The sequence below is a fragment of the Aplysia californica genome, unplaced genomic scaffold (genome assembly GCF_000002075.1).
Source record: "Aplysia californica isolate F4 #8 unplaced genomic scaffold, AplCal3.0 scaffold00073, whole genome shotgun sequence".
In the NCBI taxonomy this organism is placed as follows: Eukaryota; Metazoa; Mollusca; class Gastropoda; order Aplysiida; family Aplysiidae; genus Aplysia; species Aplysia californica.
Window position 1 is genome coordinate 1,640,242 of NW_004797343.1, and position 27,530 is coordinate 1,667,771.

Below are 27,530 nucleotides of genomic sequence, written 5' to 3' on the forward strand. Positions count from 1 at the left end.
CGATAAGAGTAGGCTTCGGCCGCCACCCGGGCAAAATTCAAAATTTCCTACCAACTGAAAATATTAGGTGTGTCCCGCGCGCTCATATAAGTACTTTACGGCGCTCACACCTGCATATGATCATATGAGAGCGGAGTACACATTAAACATTGATCAGTTGGTAGGAGATTTTGAATTTGCCCGGGTGGTAGCCGAAGCCTACTCTTATCGATTTTGGACCACCAAAGGATCTTTAACGTCCGCAACTTGCATAAGGGGCCTCGGAGATTTTTCGACCTTATCCGAGAATGCTAGGTGTAAGATCTTACCTACCATAAGTTCAAGGGTGTGACTGAAAGGCAAGCAGTAGGAAGGAGCCAAGGAGTAGAAGTAGAAAGGCTGCAGAAAGATTCCACACAAGGGGACAAAGGAGGTGAGTTGGTAGGGGCAGAAAGTAGATACCAAAGCAGTGAATACCATTGGTAGAGAGCAGGAACGGAAGTAAAGGAGAACGTTTTAGAGAAAAAAAAATTCCGTCGCTATCCAGATTCAAACTCGGGTCCTCAGGGCCACGAGAGCCACCTAATTACTGTTACTGTAAATGTACATGTTTTACGCTTCCATCAACATAAATGAGCTAATTTAAGAGGTTGGCTGCCTCCATCCTGCCTATCATGGATAATCTGGGTTGAGGATGATACAGGAGATAGACGAAGACATTCGATAAAAATAACAAAACCCCACCACACCCAAGACCCCACCGCACCGCAACCAACAGCAAAGAGCGTGTCTGTTAAACACAGACACCAGGGTTAGTATTCTTCGAATTCTGTGAGAAGAAAATATCAGGCGGCGTGAGCATCACGTCATTTATTCCAACCATAAACTGGCACTCCTAGGCCACTCATTGTCACGGCCGTCACGCTATGCTCGCTAAGAAAATAATAATACAGAATTAAAAATCAGCCTCCGTCTGTCTGTCCGTCTGTCGGTCAGTCTGTCTGTCTGTTTGTCTGTCTGTCTGTTTGTCTGTTTGTCTGTCTGTGTCACTCCCTTCCTCCTTGTGCGTGTGTGTGGGTGCGCGCGCGCGTGTGTGTGTGTGTGTGTGTGTGTGTGTGTGTGTGTGTGTGTGTGTGTGTGCATGTGTGTGTATATGTTTATGTGTGTGTATGCACACGCACATGTATGTAGTTTCATTCGCAACAAAAGGAGCTTGATCAGGACGTGCTAACGTTGCGGCAAAACAGGCTCAGTTGGTGTATCAGCGTGTGTACATATAATATTATGTTTTTTGTTTGTGTGAAAAGAGATACGTTTAGTGTGTCAATGTGTGTGTACAGGCATTTTAGTGAAAAAAAAATTACAGAGCTGATGTGTTTGTGAGTACATGTATGTAGAGGGGGAAAAAACACAGCCGTGTGTCTCGGTGATTCGGAAAAAACTCAGCTTCGCGAGCCGACGCAGGAAAGATCTACGGAACGGTCTAAGGGAACTAACTGAGGATAAGATTGAAAAAAAATATTATTTGTTTACTATTGCGTCCCTTGTCTATTACCAAGCTATGGGACGGGAAGAGTGTACAAACTTGTAGAATTAATGAAGTGGGTAATAACAGTGTGAGTTGGAGCTGTAAAGGAGATATTTCGTCAGGGACAACAGTACGCTTCTTAGATCTCATAGTGACAAATGAAAGTGTTGGGTTGTCTTTAGTGATTAATGTGCCTTTTGTCGTCTTGTCTTGGCCAAGGTAGATAGTAGTTTCATCAACAACGCCGAATAAAATACCTCCGTGACGTTATAGCCATTCTCTAAGTAGTTTGTTGTTGTTGTTGTTGCTGCTGCTGCTGTTTTTTGGTAAGTGTTTTACGGCGCTCGCAACTGCTTAAAGCCATATGAGCGAGCGGGACACAATAAACATTTTCTGTTTGAAGGAATTTTTTAAGTTTGCCAAGGTGGCGGCCGAATAAAATCTCTTATCGATTTTGGACCACCAAGGGAACTTTAACGTGGGCAACTTGCACACGGGACCTCCGAGATTTTTTGCCCCTAGCCTGCTAGGTGTAGATCTTACCTACCATAAGATCAGGAGTGTGGCTGAAAGACAGCAGTAAGAAGGAGCCAAGCAGTAGCGATATAAAGGCTGCAAAAAGAGTCGGGAGCCCAGAGGGAGCAAAGGAGGTGAGTGGTGGCGGTAAATAGTAGAGACGAAAGCGGACGACAGAACATTGTTAGGGATCAGAAAAGGATCTGAAAGGAGAACATTTTAGAGAGAATTTTTTTTCTTCGCTATCCGGATTCGAACTCTGGGCCTATTGAATGAGAGGCGAACACCTTAACCTTTGGACCATGAGAGTCCCCTCTAGGTAGTTTTTGATGATGGCACTCTCACTGCCCCAAAGAACAAGACAGCATAACTTTTCCCCTTTCTTTTGCCTGTGGACCCCCGTTTCGTGGGCTTTCAAGAATGGATAGACAGGTTGATTTGAACTTCTTTGTCCAATATTCAACAGTTTCATTAGAAGGGCATTCAGCAAGGTAAACATGTAATTTCTCCTCAAAAATTGTCGCCCTTGATTTTCTTTGCAAATAACAGAAATTTTATCACAGAGCGATATATTCAAATTTTCATTTTTTCTTAAAGCCATTCTTCTCTTTGAAGCTGCTTTGGAAAAAATATCATGTTTTAAAGAACTTTGTCTCTTAAACCATTAGATTTGAAGATAAAAAGTACAGGGTGATTAGTAAACACGTTCATTCAAAAGCGTGCCAATAAAACTTGTGAATAAAGGTACAAACATCAAAGTTAGCACAAACGTGAAACATCAATCTTGATTTATTGTGACAGCACAATTACAATAAACATGAATATGACAGGTACAAAGTTACAAGATCTGCTCTATATGCTTCCAATCTCGAGTAACGCACATTCTGACTCCGTGAATTTGAATGGAATAACTGACAATCGCACGTTAATACTACTCAGAGGAAACCTCTCTCTTGCCCTCCATCACGGCTTCTCTAATGTCCTGGATACTTTGGAAAGTTCCAAACACATTTTTCCGTGATTGTTTAACCTGAATTTTTTTCCCCTCCGACTAAGAGTCTTTTACGCCAGGCTGTCTGGGAACTGATGGCAATCATTGTTTTCCGTGGAGTAGAGAGCACAGTAATTCAGATGGGATTGACAAAAATTGGGGCCGGATCACATTCTACATGGCTGGAGAGGGTTCATTAAGGATTTGTTGTAATTCAAGATTAGAGTACAAAAATTTTTTGAAGTAAAAGAACACTAAATACCTGTAATCTATATATTTAAGCAAGGCGATTTTTTAAACCTGATTACATTTATGCTCACACGTATTGTTTCTTTTGGTTATAGCTTCTACGTGTCCTTACAGAGTGCACGAAAAAGGTTAGCTTCACAGCACGACACGGTCATCCTTGCCGTTCTCACCCTGGATCAGGATATAGGCCACGAACAAACACTTTCCACCTTTCCCTATCCTGCGTTAGTCGCTTGTCGTCATTCCATGTCTTCCCACTTTTCTGTACATCCATTTCCGTGACTCTTCTCCAGGTCCCACGTGGTCTTCCCCTTGGTCTTTTACCATCTGGGTTTCAATCTAACACTTTCCTTGTTATGCAGCTGCTTGACATCCTGAAAGTGCGTCCAATCCATCGACAACGCCTTCTTCCCACCTCATCTCTGAGGTCTTGTCTGTCCATCTGATCCTCAGTAACTTCTTCAGACACTTGTCCAAGAAAACATGGATCCTCTTTGTGCTTCTCTGAGATGCGTTCCATGTCTCACATCCAAACAAGACTGACTTCTCTTTTGAGTTTAAAATGCACAGCTTTTTTCACAGTAAGATTCCCTGATCCTCTACATCCTGTTCAAAGAAATAAATGCTGCCCGTGCCTTTCCAATGTTGGACTTTGTTTCAGCATCTGTTCCTCCCTCTCTTTCAATTATAGAAGAAGTATTCGACGTCTTCTAGTGCTTTTCCCTCTGCTGTGACCTGCTCCTTTCGTAGTGCATTTATCCTTTGGACTTTGGACTTCTCGATGCAGATCGTCAATCCAACAGATGCTGATAGGTTGTTTAAAATTGTGGTCTTTGCTTGCATCTGTTCCTGGGTGTATGACAAAAGCGCCAAGTCATCTGCAAAGTTCAGATCGTCCAACGGTGTCCATGGGGTCCGCTGTATGCCGTTTCTGTGTCCTCTGGTGGTTTCCTTCATCAGCCAGTCGATTGCCTAGATAAAGAGGAAAGGTGATAGTAAATTTAAACATCTCTGTCTCACGCCGGTCTTGATGTCAAAGCTGTCTGTGAGCTGCCCATCATGTATATCCCTGCAACTTGTCCCTTCGTACATGCTCTTGAAGAGGATAACCAACTTGTGGGATTCCGTAATTAAAAAAAAAAAAATTTAATTTAAAAAATAAAAATAATAATAATAACAATAACAATAACAATAACAATAATAATAATAATAGTAATAATAATAATAATAATAATAATAATAATAATAATAATAATAATAATAATAATAATAATAATAATACAAATGTATAACTTTGGGTGCATGCACATGTTCAGTACAAGAAATGAGGTCGTGGTCTAAATTTAAGGTTAAGGTGTTGGCCTCTCATTCAATAGGTCCAGGGTTCGAATCTTTATGGCGACGAAATTTGTGTCTTCTCTGAAATTTTCTACTTTCACATCCTTTCCTGCTCTCTGACAATTTAACGTTCTGTCGTCTACTTTCGTCTCTACTTTCAAACCCGCGCGCTATGACCTTAGGCAGCAGTGAGAGCCGTAAAACACTTACCCCCCCCCCCCCCCCCCAAAAAAAAGAGGAAATAAATAAATAAATAATTGTTTGAAATAAAAAAGAACTAATGTTTAATAACAAAATAGCTTACCAAAAGTTCGTTTTGAGACAGCAACACGTACCACCCTGCCCTCACATGTATGTAATCTTGTAACACCCCCCCCCCTCCCCCCCTTTCTGCTTTTTGTTGTCCAAAGACCGTCCAGACCAACGCCTTCTCTAAACTCTCAGGCCCGTAAGGCGTTGGTCCAGAGAAATAGACGTCTCCACGCGAGTTTCGGAATTTAACTCCCCCCCCCCCGTGTCTAATTAACTATGACTATGTCACAGGTGCGAGTTATCGTGGTGCTGATGAAAATTAGCCAACATTTTGATAATTAAAATTTAGATGTAGCTGTAAATTACCCTAGTAGTACGTATAGTAGTTAGTCGTACGTTTTAGTAGTAGTAGTAGTAGTAGTAGTAGTAGTAGTAGTAGTAGTAGTAGTAGTAGTAGTAGTAGTAGTAGTAGTAGTAGTAGTAGTAGTAGTAGTAGCAGTTGTTGTAGTTGGAGGAGGAGGAGGAGGAGGAGGAGGAGGAGGAGGAGGAGGAGGAGGAGGAGGAGGAGGAGGAAGAGGGGGGGGGGTGAAGGATGCCTTTAATTTTTGACCCGCTAGGCTGACATTGTGTCGGATCCTTAGTTTTCGGTGCCCATCAAAGATTTTGATGATCATCCAAATTTTAGACCCGCATGCAAAGATCTGAGAAGTTTAGACAGAACAATTTTGTTTTTTATCTTTTTTTTAAAAAATTGAACCCTATCAATTATTTGTACCCCCGGTGCTGTATTCTTCACATTTTAGAATACTTCTAGAGTCTAGAGAATCTAGTACGATTAAGATCTCTTTAAAACTTCCAGTATTTCTCAAAATACCATTTTGACAAGACTCCTATGCAAAGCGTACGGATCGGATTAACGAGTTAATTCCCTCTTTGGAAAGTGGTGGCACAGAGTTCCCAACGTCGTATGGATACAATAGTAAAACACTAGGCTACATACGGATAGAGCAAGGAAGTTATAAGCAGCAGTGACGACACCAGTGAGGTCAAAGGTCAGTGGCCCCAAGGCCAGGGACTTGTTACGCTCATGCGCACAAAGGTTACTCTTTTATTTTGGTTTACTTCCTCTTCCTTTTTGCTTCTGGTTATGAACAGTTTGTTGTTCTTCATCAAAACAATAACATACAAGTTCACGAGATTCACGATTTTGACACAAAGTGCATTTACAGAACAAAGGTGTGTGTTGTTCGTGAGGAATCTATGTAAATTCTAGATTTGTGTACTACGAGTAAGTAAGGTCGTTTATCTTTTTCAAGTTGACTACAAACCAGAGGGAGGGGTAGAGGAGGGAGGCTGTGACTGTGGATGTAAACACTGGTGGCAGTGAACGAGTGGTGGTGGTGGTAGTGACTAAAAAGTGACTGACCAGTCACGACTGTTTTAGCCTTGACTGACGCAAGTTTACGGCGATTAGATCTTGATAGAAGAATCTACGTCGATGAAGCTTCGCGACAAAGATTCCACTTGTGAGCATTTGGTGTAGAACGATTCTAGATGTAGAGATTTCATTCAGTTTTTCCAGTCTTTGACAAGTATTTATTACTGTCAGCAAAGAAATTTTGAATCTTGATTCTGGATCTCTTAAATAATAATATTAGTTCGTCCGTCAAAATCTGACGACCTATGCATCCACAGGAAACGGAGAATATTGTTTCTCAAGGGAAGAAGAATTAATTGTACTTGTTTTGTGGCTTTTTCTGTGGCCACCTCTATTCTCACCCTGAGTGAGAATAGTGCAGGCGAGTCTTGTGGCTATTCTCACCCGGTGCGCGCTCACCAAATTTTGCGTTCTCCCTAAACCACAGAATTCTACACTGTGATAACAGAAAAATTGTAGAATTCTGTGCCGTGAACAAACGTTCCATTACAACTGTAGCCTACTAAAAGCGTACAATTTTGTCTGTGGGCAGTGGAGAGAGAGAGAGAAAGAGAGAGAGGAGTAGCGCGAGAATTTCCGGGCAAAACAAAATGGCGACCCGCGTAGTTCGGCTCGATTCGAAAAGTTAAATAGCCGTAGCATCTTTGTAGACAACCAAATTAATTTACTTTTGTGTTTTAACATCATTTTTTAACTTTGTTTTGGTCAATTTGATCGTCCACACCGATAGACAGTATTCAGAAAGAGAGAGAGAGAGAAGAGGGGAGGAGTTGATCTTGATCTTGCGAGAACTTCCGGGCGGGTGAGAATAGCCACTTTCTTTTTCTGTGGCCAACCGAGTTGAAGAGCGACTCTATCACTATCAGAGAAAAGTTTGTCAGTCACGTTTTGAGCATTCAAAAGATCTTATTTCGGTAGGCCTACTGCCACTTGCGGATGTGTGCAGCTTGGGGGCTTCTGTCTTGGTTTCAATTTCAGCATTTCTTTTATTTTTGTGAAGCCTCATACTTGCTGCCCACTGTGACTGCACTGCTCTCCAACTGGGTCTGTCAGGAGTGAGGCTGGGCTCTCTCCCCATGTTGAAGGATTTATATATGAGCCATTGCCAAAACGTGGGGAAAAACACACATTTCACATTAGTGTGCATAAAATGTGATGCATTAGTATTTATTCCTCCAAAATTTATATACATGTCAAATATAGGATGTAGAACCTGCATTAGCAGTTTCAGACCCCATGTCAGCTTTACCATCTTGATTTTGTAAATTTTTTGCCAAAAATGTTCGTTTTTTAGTGATTCCTGGACTGTCATTTTGAGCACACCAATGCAAACTTCCAACTCTTCACACTGGCAATGGACTGGGTCATGAAAGAAGCCACCAGAGGCAAGCATAATGGAATACAGTGGATTCTTTGGCAGCAGCTGGACGACTTGGACTTCGCCGATGACCTTGCGCTGCTCTCTCACACACATGCTCAGATGCAAGAAAAGACCAAGGAACTCATCAGCCTATCAAGGAGTGTTGGCCTACGTATACATCCAGGCAAGTCAAAAGTAGTGAAGCTAGGAAAAGTTTCAAGCCCTGCTGTGACAGAGGAAGACACTCCCCTGGAAGAAGTGGACTCCTTTACCTACCATGGAAATGTCATCGATGGTAAAGGTGGAACCGAGGCAGATGTTAAAGCAAGAACCACCAAGGCAAGGTCGACATTCAATCAATTATCAAAAGTCTGGAAAGCAAGCAACATCTCACTGCGCACCTAGATTCAACTTTTTAACTCCAACGTCAAGTCTGTGCTCCTCTACGGCTGCGAAACTTGGAAGACAACAAAGACAGTACTGAATAAAGTCCAGACTTTCATCAACAGATGTGTAGGAGTATTCTAAGAATTAAGTGGCAAGATAGAATAACAAATGAAGAGCTGTGGGAAAGGACAGGACAAAAGGAATAGAAGTAGAAATAGGATTAAGAAAGTGGCGATGGATGGGACAACCCTTTAAAAGAAAGCCCAGCGGAAACATCACAAGACAGTCACTGCAGTGGAACCCACAAGGAGCTCAAGGCAGGGGTAGGCCACGGGAAACATGGAGGAGATGCGTGGAAAGGGACATGAGAGAGATGAAGCTACTTGGAACGAGCTTGGAAGGATGGCTCAGGAGAGAGATAAATGGAAGAAGTTATGTGGCCTATACCCTGCCAGGGGTGAAAGGCATTGAATGATGAAGTTGGACGATTGGTTTGAGGCAGTGGGGTCTTTTAGTGCATTAAAGCCACCAGAAATGTAGCCTAACTGACCGATCCTCCAATAGGTACCACCTATTAGGACAGTCTCCAGGCATTTGCCCTTTTTAGATTGGAAGTGCCTATTTGCAATGCTGCGTTGCGGTTAGCGCCAGTGCTAAATAAAACGCGTTGAATATCAAGCTTAATCTTCCTTTCGTTGTTGGAAGTTCTCATGGCCGAATGGACAGCGCGTCAGCGTTTGAAGTCAAACCATAATTTTATGAGCGTGGGAACGAACCCCGGTCCTGGAAGATTTTTATTTTCTTCTTCTGGTCTCTTCCCGACTGACTAAAAATTTTTTCCCCTATATAATAATTGTAACTTGTTGCTTTGCTGTTTTTTATTACATCTAGTGATGCATGCACATTCTGGTTTTGTCCCCAAGAGGAGCTTTTACCTACAAAGTAGGCCTATAGATACTTTTCCTTTTACCAATTTAGGCCTGGTTAAAGTTCAATATAGTGGCTTTCCTTGGTCTGTGGGTTTATTTCTCCGAACGCTCGGGAAAAGAAACTTGAACTCTTTTTCTCCTAATGGTTTCTGTTTTCGAGATTTGTTGATAATTTGCAAATATGGAATGGCCCGCATCATGTGTGTGTGAAAGAGAGAGAGAGTTTGTGTAAATGTGTGTGTGTGAGTTTGTGTGTGTGTGTATGTATAAGGTGTGAACGAGGCGTGGGGACGTGGAGAGGTTTTATTTTTGTTTACTTGAAGGATTTTAGTGTTTGCTTTAGGGGTGACTTCTCTCAGTACCTTTTGAAGGCATTTTCAAATGAAGAATATTAGTCCGGGAACATTGCCTCGACCACTGAAGTATCTGAATATTCAGACATTTAAAAATCTCTGGATCTAGCTCTAGAAATTGAATTCGATGCAAAAAATGCTTATTCCCAGTCCTCGCATCATGGCTGAATGAAAGATGACGCCGAACTCTCGCAAATAACAAAAAAATCTCTAGAACGGAAACCGTTCGGAGAAATAGAGATCTAGTTTATTTTCCGGAGCGTTCGGAAAAATAGTTTCTTCGTTATTTGTTATTTTTATTTTAGGTTCAGGAGAAGAAAAAAACCTTCCGGTATCGGGATTTGATGCCGCACTTGGACGAAGCGCTGAACATTAGAGAACGTGTTTACATTCTCTAGTTCTCTAGGCCTAACGTTAGAGAATGTAGACACTAGATCTAGTGCTTATGGCCTACCCAGGTGCACCATCTTGTTATTAGCTTAGTGTACTACTGACCCCAGAGCAAATGTTAAGTTCCTGCGTGCTGTCGGCATCGCTGACTGCTTATGACGCCCCAGTGCCAGAAGAGAGAGGGAGTGTACTACTGTTTTGTTTATTATCTGTGGTTCATTGTCTTTATAAAATGAAAGAAGAGTAAAACTGTTGTGTATTACTTCACTTTCACTCTCCTGTCTCATGCTGAGGCTAAAAAAGCACTTTCTTGTTCATTTCCATGTTGCATGAATTTCGACTTCATATACATGGCAAATGAATAATTAATTTTTTTAATATTTGATGTTTTTATTCAATCTGTACCATAAGGCGTAATTGCAAAGTAATATTTCGCCTTTCCTTTTTTTTTTTTAAAATCTGTGGGGGGTTTCTGTATTTTCTACAGCCCAAAAAAGTATGATGGTCTAGCGCCCTATAGGCAGTGCTTCTGCATGCAGGAGTGGAAGTGAAAATTTACCACAGCTAAAATGTCTTGTTTTGCAAGAAGGTGTGTATGACTTTTGTTACTATTTTCCAGACCTCACGAGTTACCTGTCTGAGAAATATCATCAGAGAGCTTTCATGTTTGCGGACTAAAACCCATCCCAATCTGGACACAGAGGCCGTGTAGGCTGCATGACAAGCAACAACCTTCTGTCATGTCGAAGGCCTACTTGAAAGATAGCAATGAGCCAGAGGCCAGCACCAGCTCTGAGAAGTCAGACTCGAAAGAGTCAAAGGGTGGTGCCAGCGCCGAGGCTAAAGCTGCCATTGCAGATTTTCTTTTGCATTCGGCAGACTCGGAGGATAAACAAATCACTGTGCCCGACTTTCTCAATGCTAAATGGGACCCTGATGACATTGGGGATGGAGAGTTCAATAACCCTCCATCTCCTGCTTGTATTCGACGCATCAAAAAGTAGGTCTCATTCGTCTTTTAACTTCTTCGCTGCTGTGTCTTCATTTGCTTGTGTTCTCCAGAACTGGTTCATAGCAACTTGTTTCTTTTGTATAGGAGATGTTTTTTATTAAGATATATAATGACAACTTGTGCTGTTGCCTTAATTATTAAATGAAGGGAACTATATATTGATTTTACGTTGACCTCTCGTATATATACAAAAATGGAGGAGAATTTTGCTTTCATTACTTAAAGTTGCACTGCGTGTAGACTTTTGGGCTGACACAGGTAAAGGGGAGGGGGAGAGTTTTGTGATTCTGTGTATGACGGGTCGTCTTGTAACTGGCAATTTATTTTTAATGCATTCTCTGTATAATATATATGCCTGTAGAAAAACAATTTTTCTAAAAGATAAAATAATTCTTTTGTCTTTGTTTTTGTTTTTGTTTTTCTTATTTCTTTTTTCACTGTTGGGCTTATTCTTATACCGAACAAAACCAACATCCCTGTTTTGTGTTTTCCAGTGATATCACAGCTCTGTATAGTGACCCACCTCCTGGACTGTGCGTCATTCCAGACCCAATGAACATCACCAAGGTGAGCCGCCACTGTCTGTGGATAGAGCAGAGGGCAGGGTCCTTCCCTAGTCAGGAGTTTAAGAAATGTACAGAATTTAAGAATATAGGATGCTGAAGGTCACAGCACATGGAGGCAGAATAGATGCAATTTCAGCAATTGAAAGGAAGAGACTTTCATTAGTGGTGACAGCCAAAGATTATTTCAATATACAAATGTGAGGCATTGTGGTGAAATCAGACATTCGTCAATATAATGAAATTAAAGAAACCGGCATTTTTCCGCCAGATTGACTACTTTTATCAATTTTTTTGTTTTTTGGCTCTAAATGTAAGTTAATTTCTGTGTAGAATTTACTGAAAATCATTTGTTAAAGCACAAAAAAATGTAAATTTTCACTTTCCAAGGACTCTCAAGCAATAGGTGTAACCAAACTTTGGCTGCCATTTTCTCTGTAATTTTACCAGGAAATCAGGCAACCCCCACCTCTTTCAATCGCAAATATCTCGATTTTTATGTGTATTTTTTTCGATGAAAGCAAGACAAATGAACAAGCTTTAAGATTTATACCAAAAACCCAACATACCCAAAAATTGACGAGCACCTGATTCTACCACATCATAACAACTGTCCTCTATACTTCTTCCTCACCAGATCCACGCACTCCTCACTGGTCCGTTTGACACGCCGTACGAGGGAGGATTCTTCTATTTCTTCATCCGCTTCCCCTCAGACTACCCCATCAGCCCGCCCCGAGTCCGCCTCATGACTACAGGTGGGGGCACCGTGAGGTTCAATCCAAACCTCTACCGCAACGGCAAAGTTTGCCTCAGTATTTTGGGGTAAGTCACATGCACACACCACAGGCTTGCCGACTGTCCCGGATTTCCTGGGACTGTCCCAGATTCAGTGATCTGGAACTCGAGAGCCTGACCACGAACAATTCAAGTATTTGAAATTTCCCTCTAGTTTTGTGTCATCTGCTGTTGAAGCACTGAGCAAAACCAGTCCAACTCGTAAGTTAGTGTTGTTATGAAGTTGTAGGTCCTGATTAGGTTTTGTCAAAGTTGGCAAGCCTGAATCCAGGAAGTCAGTTTCCTCCCGGTCCTCTTGTCTCCGAAGTCTATTACTTCTTTTCCTCCTTGGATGTTAAATGTTTATCATCAGTTTATGATCGAAAAACAGATATTAGTAGTGGTAGTATGATTAGTATTATTATCATTATCACAGTGGAACTTGGATTCAACAAAGTCGTCGGGCCGGACCTAAAGTTTCATTGAATCCGAGTGTTTGTTTTAACTAACATGAGGTTTTTGTGGAGATAATTAGTCGCTTTTAAGCACAAGGGGACTATCCCAAAAAATGCTGTTTTGAGAAAATCGAAAGTAAAGTTTTTGCCCCTTGTTCAGTTTTTGTAAAAGACAAAGAGAGTTTTCTCCAGAACCAAACAAATATACACACCAATGAAACCTAACTTCTCCTACAGGTAGAGCAATGCCCACTTATGGTGTAGATCAAGACACCCCCCGACATCTGGGTTAGCCGGCTTGTCCTAAATAGCGACCTATTCCAGGCACCAAGCAAGTAATGTATAATGTATTCGACTTTCTCAATCTAAAGTAAGTAGTTTTAGTTTCAAATGAGAGGCCTTTTCATTTCTTTGATGCCATACCAACTGAACTCTACTAAACACATACTTTGCAAAAGGTCTGATTTGTTCAAATGCACCCCTGTGTATTTATCATCTATAACATACTATTTACCAAAAAAGTTATGTTGCTGTGTAGAGCTTTGCGTACAGCAACATTTGAATCCACCACACTCCAGAACGCAATTCATTACACAGATGTATGTCAAGACTAGCTTATCACTGGAATGTTGATCAGTAGCCGAGGCAAAAAGTTGTGACGCCTGTGCCCCCTCCCCTAGACACATACACCAGGGTGTCTAGCAAAGTCGTAAAAAAGTCGTAAATTCGCCCTGGTCATAAAGGTCGTAAATGGTAGTAAATTTGCCTTGAAGGTAGTAAAAAATAGGTAAACGGTCGTAAATTAGCCTGCATGCTGAGTGATGAAGCCAGCAAGACTTTTCAATGAATCCTAGCCGGCGGGGTACATGACTCCGTTTTTGCCGGTCGCGATTGTGATATAATATTCGTTCACCTTTTCCCCGTCCGAGAGTACGTTTCACACGAAAAGCCGGCTATGGCGGCAGGTGGAAGTTTATGTGACACCGAGGCTCGATTGGGAAAATCAAGATCTACTTTCGCTTTCGTTACCACCCAGAAATTTGGAGACGATAAACTGATAACGCAACATTTGTGATATGCAGGTTGTACAGTATAAATGCTGTGTCGTCGTGCAAATAAAATGTAATCATTGCTCGGACTCGTCATCGTGCTGTCACGTGTGTGTGTTTGTGGGGGGGTGAAAAGAAAATACAAACGTCGTCCGATTTATTAGATTGTCGGGTTCGCCATCGATCGTGATCGGTCAGTGAACCTTCGTGCGAGGCACCACAAGATACAGCATCGGTGAGCACCTGCGTTTGTTGGGGTCGCCAAAGTTCATTAAAAAGTCTGAGCGTTGCGAAGTATAGGACTACGGAATGGGGCAGGGATTATTGATTTTTTTTTTTAGAGATACACTCGGGGAAGGCGGAGGGGCTGAAGGCAACACCAGAGGACAAAAACTTGTCAGTAAATTTCAGAATTTTGATTAGGTTTATAGCCCTCTGCAAAGCGCGTGTTGGTGCAGGCCTTGTGTGGAATCGGGATCCTTCATACCTTGTAAGCTGTGTTATTGAAATAAAGTGTTCGCGTTTCATTGGTTGGGTGATAGTAAATTAGAACAATATTGTAGCTTTCTGTTGACTGGCAGATTTTCAGTGTCACTGCCTCTTGCCCTCTCACAGTTCTTACACCTCTCACACTGAATAGGTTTACTCGAGTCATTACGTGTGTGCGCGTTGTTGTTGTGTAACATGACCCTGGAAAATGGAGAAGCCGGTTTGGCAGTCACCCTGTGTGTACACATTAGGTCTAAATCTACCCCCCCCCCTCCCCCTCCCACCACCACCAGGGCAGTGCTACTGACTGAAGCGTCTTTAAGCCATTCCCAAAGGGAGGATATTAACATGTTCTTATGCACAGTAGAATTGTAAATATGGGCTGATTTATCAATGTCATGCTCATACTGTGCTGAACCAACGTTGGAACTGCTGCTTTTTCTGTCCTCTTCTTTACTCTCGTCATTTTCCGCTACTTCTTTTGTATTTTTGTCACTCTTGTGAACTACTATTTCCGGGGTGCCTTGATAGTCGAAGCTTGATTCCCCGTTTGGACTTCTCTGTTGACATCCACCCTTTGTCGCTCATATGACCTATAGAGTTGCGAGCGCCGTAAAAACCTTACTAAAACTAAATCTAGCGGGGAGCAAGCTTGCGATCGTCTGTCTATCCTCCATTTTGTCAACTGGACTTTGTTGTGTGTTCTGTTCGTTCCATATGTTATGTAATAATATGTTATTGATGGCGCAAATGAACTCCATTTTTTGAGCTGGTGTAGGGCTTGATTTGCTGGGTAGTAAATTTTTTTTCCAGGTAGTAAATTTTTTCAGGAAATATTGCTGGACACCCTGATACACTCACAGTTACACTTGTGCTGACCGCCCGTCTGACTCAGACACACACTATGAGATGTATGTGTGCGTGCCAAGAACGTGTGTTTTGGTATGAAATGAAACAGCTGATTGGTCGCATAAGATTATGAACAATAGGCTAGGCGAATACTGGTTCACAATGCAGATGCCATGGGTGGGTTCCAAGAATAGATAAGGTTCCTTGTGGGAGAAAAATGTGCGAAGCCACATCAGCTGGGGCTGTTCATCCTGCAAGCGACTTCTTTGAATCTGGGCTTGCTCATTTATCTGTTCGTCGAATCCAAGTTATTTTTATTGCTTTTTATGAATAGAAAAAAACAGGGAATCCAACTCCTTTCGTTAAATCCGGGTTTTCGTTGAATCCGAATTTGCTGAAACCGAGTTCCACTGTATTATCATTGATATTAATACTATTATTACTATTGTCATTATTATAATTATAAGTGTTATTATTATTATTATTATTATTATTATTAGTGTTATTATTATTATTATTATTATTATTAGTATGGCTGTTTCAGTGTCAACGAATCACAAGAAGCTGCAGAATCTTCAGCCGAGCATTCAATGAGTCTGTGAAGGAAATAAGCTGATGTTGATATTTGTGTCTGCACTGCTGTCTCGCTCCACCCCCCCAGTCTCCCATGTATCACAAAAAGCTTTCGTCTTTTCAGGACGTGGGCTGGACCGTCATGGAGTCCCGCCCAAACTCTGTCCTCCGTCCTTATCTCCATCCAGTCTCTGATGAATGAGAAGCCTTATCACAACGAGCCGGGATTTGAACATGTGAGTGTGGTAGCCATATATACATTTATGTTATCTACCCTAGACATATAACTGTCCCCGTTGTTTTATGCAAGAAAAATTCTGAAATTATGCAAACTGAGCCCAAGAATGTGAAATTACGCGATTCTTCTGTTAATTTTAACAAAGATTGACAAAGGAAAATAATCAGGAATTATGCAAAAAATGATCAAATTTCGCGATATTATGCGGGGTGCATAAAACCATGAGGACAGATATAACTTGTGAAGGGGAAGAGCCAGGACTTGAACATGTGAGTGTTGTAGCCATAGATGTGTTACATGTGCCATGGAAGAGCTAGGATTTGAAAATGTGAGTGTGATAGCAGTAGAGACTTTTATAATGTCTTAGACATTTGGTCGCTTTTAAGGACAAGTGGGCTGACCCAGGTTTCGGGGGTTTCCAGAAATCTTGACCTGCACCCACTATGGGCATTGCCCTACCTGTAGGAGAAGGTTGGTTTCAGTGGTGTGTATATTTGTTTGGTTTCATTGGTGTGTATATTTGTTTGGTTATAGAGAGAACTTTCTTCAACTTTTTAAAGAAACTGAACAAGGAGCAAAAATTTTGCCTTTGATTTTCTCAAAACAGCATTTTTCGGAATAGCCCCCTTGTGCTTAAAAGCGACAATATATCTTAAACATATATAAATTGTGAAATGGAAGAGCCAGGATTTGAACTTGTGTGTTTTTTTAAACCATAGACATTAATTATATTATCCACCCTAGATTTACTATATAAATTGTTTCACAGGTGGTGGAATCAGGTGCTTATCAATTTTTGGGCATGTGGAGTTATTGGTATCTGAATCATCTTAAAGCTTGTTCATTTGACTTGCGTTTGATGGAGAAAAAAAATAACCCATATATTTTTAATAGAACTCACAATATATGTGATAAAAGGAGGGGGGGGGGGGAGGACCCTGGTTTCGGAGGGAAAATTAACGAAAAAATCTTCGCTAAAGTGTGGAGGCTTCTATAGCTTGAGAGTGCTTAGAGACAAACTGAAAATGTACATTTTTGGGGGGGGGTTTTTAATCATCGATTTTCAGCAAAATCCACACTGAAATGCTTTTGAATGGACATGTGGCATCGTTGGCCTAGTGGTTAGGCTACCAGACTCGCAATCGTGAGATTGCGGGTTCTGGGGTTCGAGCCGCGGGTCCGACGTTGTGTCCCTGGGAAGGGCACTTTACACGAATTTTCCTCACTTCTCCCAGGTGGGAATGGGTACTCGGCCTTAGACTGTGAAAGATCTTGTCAGTATGTTAGTGTTTTAACGCCTATAAATGGTGGCTTGCACTGTATGCTTCCTAGGAAGTTGAGATTGTTTCAGAATGCTCTCAGGTCTGCTGGGGTAATAGTATAGTTGTGAAGCGCATAGAGCTTGCTGTTGAGCGGGGATTTGCGCTATGCTATCTATTATTATTAAAAGGTGGTGAGTCAAAAAACAATATATTGATAAAAATTGCCAAACCTGCAGAAAAATGCCGTTTTCCAGGATTTCATTATTTTGGCCAACTCCTTATTTCACCACAGTGCCCCACAATTGTGCAATGGAAATGCTCTCCTGCTATTCTATTTAGGCCTGTCTTTTTTTCTGAATGGTAAGGCTCTTTACCTGCAATCAGAAGACGTAAGAGTTTGATCGTCACTTTGGGAAGATATTTTGTTCAAGTTACACCATCTTTCTATTGGGATAAATATTCAACAGCTCCCAGGTTAGCCATGGCAGGCAGAGTTATATGGAAGCGGCCCTTCTTCTAATTGCTCTAAATTGTGTTGATGGGGATGTGGTAGGTCACAAAGGAAGCCATAAGAATGTTTAACCAACTAACCGTGTGTTTAGGCAAACTTAGCTCACTTTCGGAAAGGGAAAAGTGCTGTTATCTGCACGGAGTTGTAGCGTTTGTGACCGTTACACATTGTTTGCTATTATTTTTTTGTTAACTCTCTTTACCGTGCTAGCTCCCATTTCTCTTTTAATGTTTAATCGTCATTGTCAGGTTATGATGGATGAACCGCAGTAGAAATTGTCTGAGACGGTCACCCAATGTCGAGGAGAAAAGTGGCTGACCTTAGACAGGTGGCCGTCTTACACAGTGTCATATATAATGTTTTAAAACTAACAACCACCCGCACAATTCGGGGGGGAGGGGGGGGGAGTAGCTTTTTGTTCTTACAGGTTATTGTCATATACAGGTGGCAATTTGAGCAGGTTTGACTGTATTATTATTATTATTATTATTATTATTATTATTATATTTTGTCATAAATCTTTGATGATCTATGTATCCCCAGGAGCGAACCTCTGGCGACTCTAAACATTACAACGACATCATCCAGCACGAGACAGTGCGTGTGGCTGTGTGCGACATGATGGACGGGCTCTGCAGCATGCCAGACAGTCTGAGGTGAGCTTGGCTGCGACAGCGATAGGATATTGAGTAGTTCATGACTTCCCGGAATTTTTGTATTTTTCTGTGGTTTTGAAGAAATGTATTCACATAGGTTTGTAATCTTATAAAAAGACAAAGAGTACATTGGAAAATCTTCTCCTTCGGGTGTCGGGTCTGGAATGTGTACTGATGATCATTGTTCCCCACACCTTCCTATTGTCTGAACATCTAGGTTTAACACATCGTGTTATTTGTTGCAAAGTTGTTGTGGCCATCTGGGTTTGTTCTCTGTCTTCCTGTGCTCCCCCCCGGCCCGTATTTTTCCCACCCAGCAGCAGTTTTTCTAATCCATTTGATCTATTTATGTGGCCAAAGCATATTTCGTCAGCTTCCAGTCTTCTCTCTGTGTCTTTTGATGGAATCCAGCTCTCACATTCATACAAAATGGTTGACGACATATACGCCTTCAAGGTTCTTACCTTTCTTTGCGTTCGCTGTTATGTTTCTGTTTGAGAGGATAGCATTCATCTTGTTGAAAGTTTCTTTAGATATTGTAACGCTCTTTTTTTTAAATCCATTTTTTTCTTTTTGTAGGACTATTCTATTAGCATATTGGTTCTTTGAGGGTGAATGTGATACGGTTGCAGTATGATTGGTAAAGGGTCTTCATCTTGGGAACAATAAGCTGTTTGGTTGGTAAGAGGGTCAGTATTTTGCCTACTTTTAAAAATTCCCTTTTTGTTTCTGTCTATCTTGCTTTTTGCGTGCACTTAACAGCTGTTTCTCTTTACTCAGACTCAAGAAAGTTCACAATAGCAATGTTTGATTTTGCTATTTTTTTCCCCAGGGCTGTGATGGAGTCCTCCTTCCCCGACTACTACAAATACTATGTAGAAGTGTGTGAGAACCACATACATCTGGACAGTATGGACATGAATGTAAGTCGAGTCCTTTGTGAATGGTTGATGATCTTTTCTTTTTCCATCACCTTTTATGTCTATGGTTTGCGAGTGGCCTTGTGTGGTTTGCACCTTTTTTCTTATGAAGCATCTATGGTCCTTGTCTCATTTTCTTTTTTGTGCTTGTTACTCTGTTCTAACATCTTTAATCTTTGGCACTTATATAACCTTACTGTGTTGTAAGTGCCACTGTAAAACTTTAACTAAAACATCGCACTATGTATATCGTCATGGTGCTAAGTCAGACTTACGCGTCAATAGAATATAACCATTTTGTAATTGCACGCTTCGTGATGTATCATTTAGTTTAAGTACCAGGCGTTATTCTAAATTAAGACATTTCCAGTTTTGTGTAAAAATACATTATCATTTATAAAACAACAAATTGTGTTTTCTCAATTATTTGAAAAATAAACAAAATGAGTCAGTTTCTGTTGGCAGCTCCATGATAAAATATGTGTGGGTGTTTTAGTGCAGTTTGGTAGTTCTGGTTTTTCGTGCAAACCTGGGCATTGCCCGCTCCAAAAAATTAGATATGTCGTAAATGAAATGATCAGTGGTGTGTTGTTAGTGTGTTTTATTTACCCAAGCTGATGAAAAAAAGTGTTCTTTCTCCCAGCACTTGTTGACAGTTACTCCTCAGAACTTGCTCTATCACTTTAAATTTGCTATCAGTTGGGAGTCGGATTGGTTCATCTTATTTCTTTTCTTTCCCACTTTTGTTTCCGCCTCTATGCGTCTTGCTTTTTTCCCAGCACTAAATGAACATTGCTGCGTTGTTGTGGGTGGTTGTCTATCATGCTCTGTGGTTTGCTCATTCTTTCCTATCAGACATCCGCCGTCCTTATCTCCCCTCCTTCTTTTTTTTCTTTTGGTGTTTGTTACTCTTGTAACACCTGTAATCTTTGTGGGTGGTTGGCGGGTGCTCTGATGTGGTTTGCTCCTTCTTTCCTACCAAATATCTATCGTCTTGATCTCTCCTCATTCTTTTTCGTGTTTGTTACTCTCTTGTAACACCCCTAATCTTCGGCACTTATATGGCCTTATTGTGTTGCGAGTGCTGTAAAACTTTTACTTAACCTAAAACCACCTGTAATCTTTGGCAGTTATATACCTAATTGTATTGCAAGTGCGTAAAACTCTTTCTTGGACTGTGGCTGGTTGACGGGTGCTCTGGTGTGGTTTGCTTCTTCTTTCCTGTCAAACATCTATCGCCCTTATCTCCCCTTCTTCTTTTTTGTTTGTTACTCTCTTGTAACATCTCTAATCTTCTGGCGCTCATTTGACCTTATGCAGTTGCGAGCGCTGTAAAACCTCTACTAAAACTGATACTTCTTCTTTTTTGTGTTTGTTACTCTCTTGTAACACCTCTAATCTTCGGCACTTATATGACCTTTTTGTGTTGCGAGTGCCATAAAACTCTTACTAAACCTAAAACCGCCTGCAATCTTTGGCACTTATGTACCTAATTGTGTTGCAAGTGCCGTAATTCACGGTAAAACTCTTTCTTGGAATAAACCACCCTACTCCCCCAGGATCCATTCGGCGACTCTCGCCCCAAGTTCAAGTTCAAGCAGCTGCTCAAGCGACTCAAGTGCATCCAGAACCGCATGGACAACAAGCCCGAAGACAGCGACGAGGACGAGGACGACAACTCAGCCCAGGAGGGCGAGGAGACGACCCCGCCCCGCAGGACGCAGCCGCCCATCGAAGAGGACAAGAGTTGACGCCAGGCCCAGCCCCACCGCCACCACCCCACCGGTCCCTCTGTGGAGTCCACTTCCGTGTCTGGCTGTGCTGCCTGCAAGTGCAGCTGTGTCGTTTTGTGACGTTCAGTTTTTTCCCTTCAGTTTTTATGTGTAGATTTTCATTTGTTTGGTTGTTTTGAAGTTGTTTTTTGGCAGGCACTCAAATGGAATAGCTTGGAAGAAAGTTTATAGTCAAGATTTAGAGTTAATTTTTTCTTCTTTATGGACCAAATCAGTGATTCTGTGTACAAATCAATTTTAATTTCCATTTTCACAAAATCGTGGATTTTCTTTTGTGCATAAATTTTTCAAGTGGCTGATTTTTTGCAGCGTCCTTTACATCTCTTGTACAGTATAATTGTCTCTACAGATTTCCACTGGCTTCAGCCTGATGAGTTTAGTAGACAAATGCTTCTTTTGTGTCAGATTCTAGTCTCATTAGTTAGTCTCTGTTATTTAAATATGACTGTAGAGGTCAATGTTTCCACTGTAATGGGCGTTTAGAGAGGCTTGCATATAATGCTAATTAGTGTTTTAATCCTCCCCCTTTCCCTTTACTTTCCTAGTTGCTTAGGTAGTCTTAAGAATTTGTCCTGTATGGCTGTGTAACATTTGTCCTGTGATCTGTTCAAGTAAATAAATCAGGGGGGGGGGGGAGGGGGATCCTTAAAAGTTAGGCTATGTTTACATGCTGATAGCTTATTTTTTGTGATCCGACTACTTTTTAAGTAAATTGCTTTTTGTATACAATCAGGCAGAAATATCCAAATTGGTACCAAAACATTTTCAGAGCTACCGTAGCAGTTTATCATTGTTGTTGCTGCTCGGACGCGTTAATCAACCACATTTTGTCTTGGTCTCATACAGTAATGATGTGAACAAATTTGTCTCTTTGTGTGTGGTTGTACAAATGCCTGCTCAGCTCTTTCTTGACACGCTAGGGATGCAGACCTGCCAAGCACTTGATCATATCGGAGCTCTCTGATTTTTTAATATATTTTTCTTTTGCCTACCGATCGGATTTTTTAAAAGTCTAATAATTTTTTTTCTTTATAATTCCATGTCCAATATGGCATGGAAAGAGACAATATATTTGCGCCTATTTACCATATTCGCGCAGCTTGTCGTAAATTGCCTCGAAATTCACATTTTTATTTGCGTGTTCATCTATTTGCAAAACACATTTATTCGCCACGCTCACTTTATGTAATCCTGATCTACTGGGGTGTGGAGGCTCCAGTTTTTCCCCCCAAACTCTTAAAGAAATGTTGAAAGGAAAGCTCATTTTCGGTCATGCAGTGATTGGCAGGTCTGAGGATGCTGTCAGCTACATTTTCTTTATGGCAATGAACTTTGCCTTGCATGTTCTGAGATGGAAGTACGGAAAAAAAATGTCTAGAAGTTCTGTTTTTGAGAACTGCCTCTGTAATTCACATGGCAATAAGGTTCCTCTTCCAGGCAGTTGGAACAGGGTGCTCGAAAATCGCAGTTCTTTTCTGTTCTTTTGCTGAGCCTGTTTTTATCATCCTCGTCTGATGACAGGCACTTCATTAATGTCTCCCTTCAATTCATATCTATTATTTGTCGTTGTGTCAGCTTATGCTTCTTTTCAAACGAGCAGTTGGTATATTTGCTTTGGTGTGATCTGCTCCCTCTGTTCCTTTTCAATGTTGTAATGGTCTTACTCTGCTCTTTGGTAAAATGTGATTGTCATATTGCTAACTTGCTGGAGAAAGTCCACTGCAACTACTTGTGCTTTGAGTCTGTCTCTACCTTCTTCATGCTTTTATTGTCGCTCTTTTATTGTGCCAAAACTCCCTTGACTGCACAACATTCCTTACTACATAGGACAAGCACTTTTCTTAGGAACGTCTCAATTAAGCTTACAGAGGGTTTTTTCAACAATATGAAGGCTCAGAAAACCTTAGAAACAAGATCTTAGATGTCTTTTGATCAGTCAGGTTTTGTGTGGCAAATTTTCATAGTAAAAATTCCTTACATTTCTGACTTGACCTGACTTGACTGTAGACAGCTGAGTCTTTCTCTGAGACTACTGTACTTCTTCTTTCTGCATCCGAGCGCTTCAACCATGGAAATTTCGGGAATGCCAAAAGCATCAATTTTCATGACTTGTGACTTTATTTTTAGTGCAATAAAAGTTTGTGTCCTCAGTGTTTGTGCACCTCGGCTTTGCTAACAGCCCCAAAGTTTTTTGTCTGCCCTCCCCACTCCCGTGGTACCGTTCCTATTTTTGTTCCCTTTTGGTCTTTTAAAGTGGCTGGTGGGTGCTGTGATGCCATCTAATACGAATGACATCTCTTCAGTGTTGCTAATGTTCTACATTCTTCCTGGCAAGATGTGGCAGTTTTCATGCCTGGTACTACTTCTGCTCCATGACATGTTTATACGATGGAGCTCCACAGTGAGTTAATGTTTTTTTATGACCTTGATGCGCCTAGAGCTAACCTGTTGTGAGTTGATGGGGTTTTTTTTAATGAACATGATGCACTTACAGCTCTGCAGTGAGTGAATGTTTTCTTGAATTTCAATTCACCAGGGGCTCTGCAGTGACTTGCTGTTTACTCGATGAACTTTGCTTCGCATAGCTCTACGTAGTGAGTTGATGTTTTGAGAACTTAAATTTGATTCATCTGGAGCTCCATTGTGAGTTGATATATTTCTTGATGAATTTGATTAGCCAGTCAGCCAAGCCAATCTTGCTGACACATCGTGGTTGGTTACTTTAAATATGCTTTTGTATAATTGGTGTGTTTGTGTGTGTGAAACAGGTTGAAGGGCTAAAACTCAGATTGCCACTGGATTGGAAAAGTGTGTGGTTGTGCTAACTCCATCTTGGAGATAGAAGGTCTACCATGTTTGTGCTCAGTTTGAAAGGAACAAAGAGGAGATGACTTTATCGGCACTAAATTTATACTCTTTCAGTGCTGAATCTTGTGTCAGCAAATTTTGCGGCACTTTTGCATGCCAAGCACATGATTCAGTTCAAGTGTGGAAAAGTCATATCAAGCACAGTCAAAATTGTTCAAGACAGCCACCTGTTATCGAGGGTTTTAAAAAATGGTTGTGTTAGACAACTGAACTTTGTGGACAGTGTTATGATGATACTAAGAAAATACAAGGGGGGGGGGAAGCAGCAAGTGATCATTTGTACAAGTGATTGTCTTGGACAGATGACCATCATAGCAGGTTTGACAGTTATAGTTATGCGAGAGTGATTGCCTTCTCTTTTGTTATTTCCTTTCTTTTGTCACAGAAAAGTCATCTGTTTACAGTTTTGTGCTTATCTTGGATGTTTGTACAATAGTTGGAGTGCTTAACACTTGTGTTTTATAGCATGTAAGTGAGAGTATTTGAATATAGTTAACAGGACCAAGTGTATGCGCCGCACACATATCAAAGTTCAAGGGCCATAAATATTTTTGTATTGTGGCCCATATCTCAGCCGCAAAAAAGATCTTCACATCTTTTTTTTTCCGCGGCACAAAATGACCATCCTTGTGTTGATGTGCTTCTATTTAACTCAAACTTGAAGACTAGATTCTACCTACTTACTCCGTGTCCTGTCCCCATGCATACAAAAAAGTTTTTCTCTCTTCTTTTTTTTTTCGGATGTCAACGATTTGATAAAAAGCTGCTGGAGTTGTATGTAGAAAGTCTGCTTTGTAGCTTTTACCGAAAGTGTCGTTTTGTGTGGAGTACGGTTTGCTCCTTCTTTCCTTACTAAACATTTATCATCCTTTTCTTTCCTTCTTGTCTCCATGTGTTACTCTCTAGGAACACGTCTAATCTTAGTCACTTGTATGACCCTTTTTTTGTTGCATGTAAAAGGTAAAGCTCTAACTAAAACTGAACTTTCTCTTCTTGTGGCTGGCTTTTGTGTTGTTTCTTTTGCTTGTTGTAGCTTTGCTTGATAATGTGTAGTCTTTGTGAATGCAAACAGTCATTAAAACTGTGGATAGTTGACAGATGCTCTGGTGTTATTAGCTTTGTCTTTTCTACAAACCTTCATCATCCTTATCTCCCCTTTTCTAGGTATGTTACTCTCTTCTAACACCTCTAATCTTTTGCACTTATGTGACCTATTTGTGTTGAAAGGGTCATGAAACTCTTAACACTCATTTAAAAAAAAAAAAAACAGTTTGTAGACCAAACATGTCTGTGTTGTATCGTAGCAGTTTGGTGCTTTACCATCACACGTAATAGAGGTGAGTTCAACTCTCATGTGGGAAGAATTTTTATCTAGTACCTCCATCTGTCTGCTGGAGCATCTTATCCCTTTCAGACTGTGTTGGCCCTGGCAGACAGCCTGTCTCCTAAATGAAATTAACAGTACGGAAGGAGACCTAAAACTTCTATGATTAATGACCTAGTTCTTTTTAACATCGCATGTTATCCCTTGATCTTGCTAAAGTAATGGTCTGTCTTGTATCTTTTTCTGCCACTGTCTCTCAAAGTTAAGTAATGATTTGCCTGTGGCATTAAATGTTGTTTGTTTTTATTTTTGTATTCAGCAAGTGAAAAATGAGTATTGTTCAAGGCTCTGTTATTTTCTGTATTAAATTTTCATTCTTTCTTGTCCTGCATATAAATTTTTGTAATAGATATAATGTGCATTTTTCTGTTTCTTCTTTTTTGCTGATTGAAGTTAGTGAATTGTGCAGTATTCAGCACAATGAATTTCACTGTGAGATTCCTTATTTCTTGGCACTGTTTAAGCCTTAATTTTTTTTTTCAATCATGCACATCGGAGAGTCTTAGAAGAGGGTTTGGGTGATTGTTCTGTGGACTATTAAGGACGGAGAGATTAGTTCATCATCCTGTGTGCTGTGATGTTATATCCCACCCAGCCCAGCCCGGGTTGGCCTTGGCCTTGACAGGCAGGGCCAAACACAGCCTGCCTCCTAAATTGTCCAAATTAGGTCAATGAGAACATAAACATTTACAATCAATTTGTCGGATTAGCATGAGACTGGCAGTTCTTGGTGCCAAGTTTCTGCATGTTCGACTCTACCAAAAGCTGACAAAATGCTTTTTAAAATATTTACAACAACAGTTTAGAAATAAACAAACTTTTTTTTGTTAGCATAACCATTTAAAAAAGACATTTTTCCAAAATTTGTATTCTAGTACTAGTCACAGTTTCACTTTGATTTTTTTCACACAAGTGGGGTATCGGGCTTTCGATATCGCAAATAAAAAAATGTGGGGCCAAAAATGAAAAAAGGCATTTTGTCAGCTTAAGGCAGTATTGTTGTCTTTGTGTTAGCAGCATTCTGATCGGACAGCCTTAATTCAACTTTGTGTGGATGTCTTTATATTTTATGCTGTGGTTCTCAAATGGTAATGTTTTGTAAGTGCATGATTCCTAAGTGGTCCATGGTTTTTTTGGGTAAATGAATTGTTCTCAAATGGTTCTGTTTTGTAAGTGTATGGTTCTTAAATTGTTATTATTTTTTTAAGTGTATGGTTCTCAGATGGTTCTGTTTTGTAAGTTTTTGTCTAGTTCTCAAATGGTTCTGTTTTGTAAGTATTTGTCTAGTTCTCAAATGGTTTTGTTTTGTAAGTATTTGTCTAGTTCTCAAATGGTTCTGTTTTGTAAGTATCTGTCTAGTTCTCAAATGGTTCTGTTTTGTAAGTATTTGTCTAGTTCTCAAATGGTTCTGTTTTGTAAGTATTTGTCTAGTTCTCAAATGGTTCTGTTTTGTAAGTATTTGTCTAGTTCTCAAATGGTTCTGTTTTGTAAGTATTTGTCTAGTTCTCAAATGGTTCTGTTTTGTAAGTATCTGTCTAGTTCTCAAGTGGTTCTGTTTTGTAAGTATCTGTCTAGTTCTCAAATGGTTCTGTTTTGTAAGTATCTGTCTAGTTCTCAAATGGTTCTGTTTTGTAAGTATCTGTCTAGTTCTCAAATGGTTCTGTTTTGTAAGTATCTGTCTAGTTCTCAAATGGTTCTGTTTTGTAAGTATTTGTCTAGTTCTCAAATGGTTCTGTTTTGTAAGTATTTGTCTAGTTCTCAAGTGGTTCTGTTTTGTAAGTATTTGTCTAGTTCTCAAGTGGTTCTGTTTTGTAAGTATTTGTCTAGTTCTCAAGTGGTTCTGTTTTGTAAGTATTTGTCTAGTTCTCAAGTGGTTCTGTTTTGTAAGTATTTGTCTAGTTCTCAAATGGTTCTGTTTTGTAAGTATCTGTCTAGTTCTCAAATGGTTCTGTTTTGTAAGTGTCATTATGGGTCTGATTTCTTGTTTAAAGAGAAAAACAACACACTAAAAAAAAGCAAAACAGGTTGTTACATATTTCAAGGTTTGTTCTGTTGTCATTTCTCATCTTTTAGTCTATAATTTTGTCTGTAATCAATACATTGAATATGAACAGTTTCGCGACAAAATGCGACCTATCCATTTTTCCAGTTCTGAGAAAATTGGAGATTTCTGTTCTTCACCCATTTACTGACTGAATAATCCAAAGCAACTATGTTTTTAGAGTAAACATAATGTTAGGCTTAGCTGATATTTGCTAACTGAATTCCATGTTGAATTCTTATCCTTTAAATTGATGGGATTGCCACACATTTTTGGCAAACCGCGACATATATGATGTAACAGTAATAAGGAAGGGAAAAGACTGCCGACAAACTTTCATCAACTACAAATGGATTCATGCGACACAGGGAAAGAATTTG

At 40.4% G+C, this 27,530-nt stretch overlaps 1 protein-coding gene across 3 annotated transcripts; it reads left to right on the forward strand.

Moving 5' to 3' along the window:
- Positions 1-5,973: 5,973 nt before the first annotated feature.
- LOC101863332 (ubiquitin-conjugating enzyme E2 Z) lies at positions 5,974-27,150 on the forward strand. Of its 3 annotated transcripts, none has more exons than XM_005093991.3 (8): positions 5,974-6,141; positions 10,330-10,710; positions 11,217-11,289; positions 11,923-12,110; positions 15,602-15,713; positions 18,032-18,144; positions 18,977-19,067; positions 20,624-27,150. In XM_005093991.3, exons 2-8 carry the CDS (start codon positions 10,451-10,453, stop codon positions 20,813-20,815), a joined length of 1,029 nt encoding a protein of 342 aa, XP_005094048.1. In that variant the 5' UTR covers positions 5,974-6,141; positions 10,330-10,450; the 3' UTR covers positions 20,816-27,150. The 3 variants fall into 3 exon arrangements, with proteins under 3 accessions (XP_005094048.1, XP_005094047.1, XP_012935523.1); XM_005093990.3 differs by having other exon boundaries at positions 5,974-6,089; XM_013080069.2 differs by lacking the exon at positions 5,974-6,141 and adding an exon at positions 6,173-6,379.
- Positions 27,151-27,530: the final 380 nt, after the last annotated feature.

Coding starts and splice junctions, on each gene's coding strand:
- LOC101863332 (XM_005093991.3), top strand. CDS start 10,451: ATGTCGAAGGCCTACTTGAAAGATAGCAATGAGCCAGAGGCCAGCACC. Junction 11,290..11,922: donor ACCCAATGAACATCACCAAG/GTGAGCCGCCAC, acceptor CTTCCTCACCAG/ATCCACGCACTCCTCACTGG. Junction 15,714..18,031: donor ACGAGCCGGGATTTGAACAT/GTGAGTGTGGTA, acceptor ATGTATCCCCAG/GAGCGAACCTCTGGCGACTC.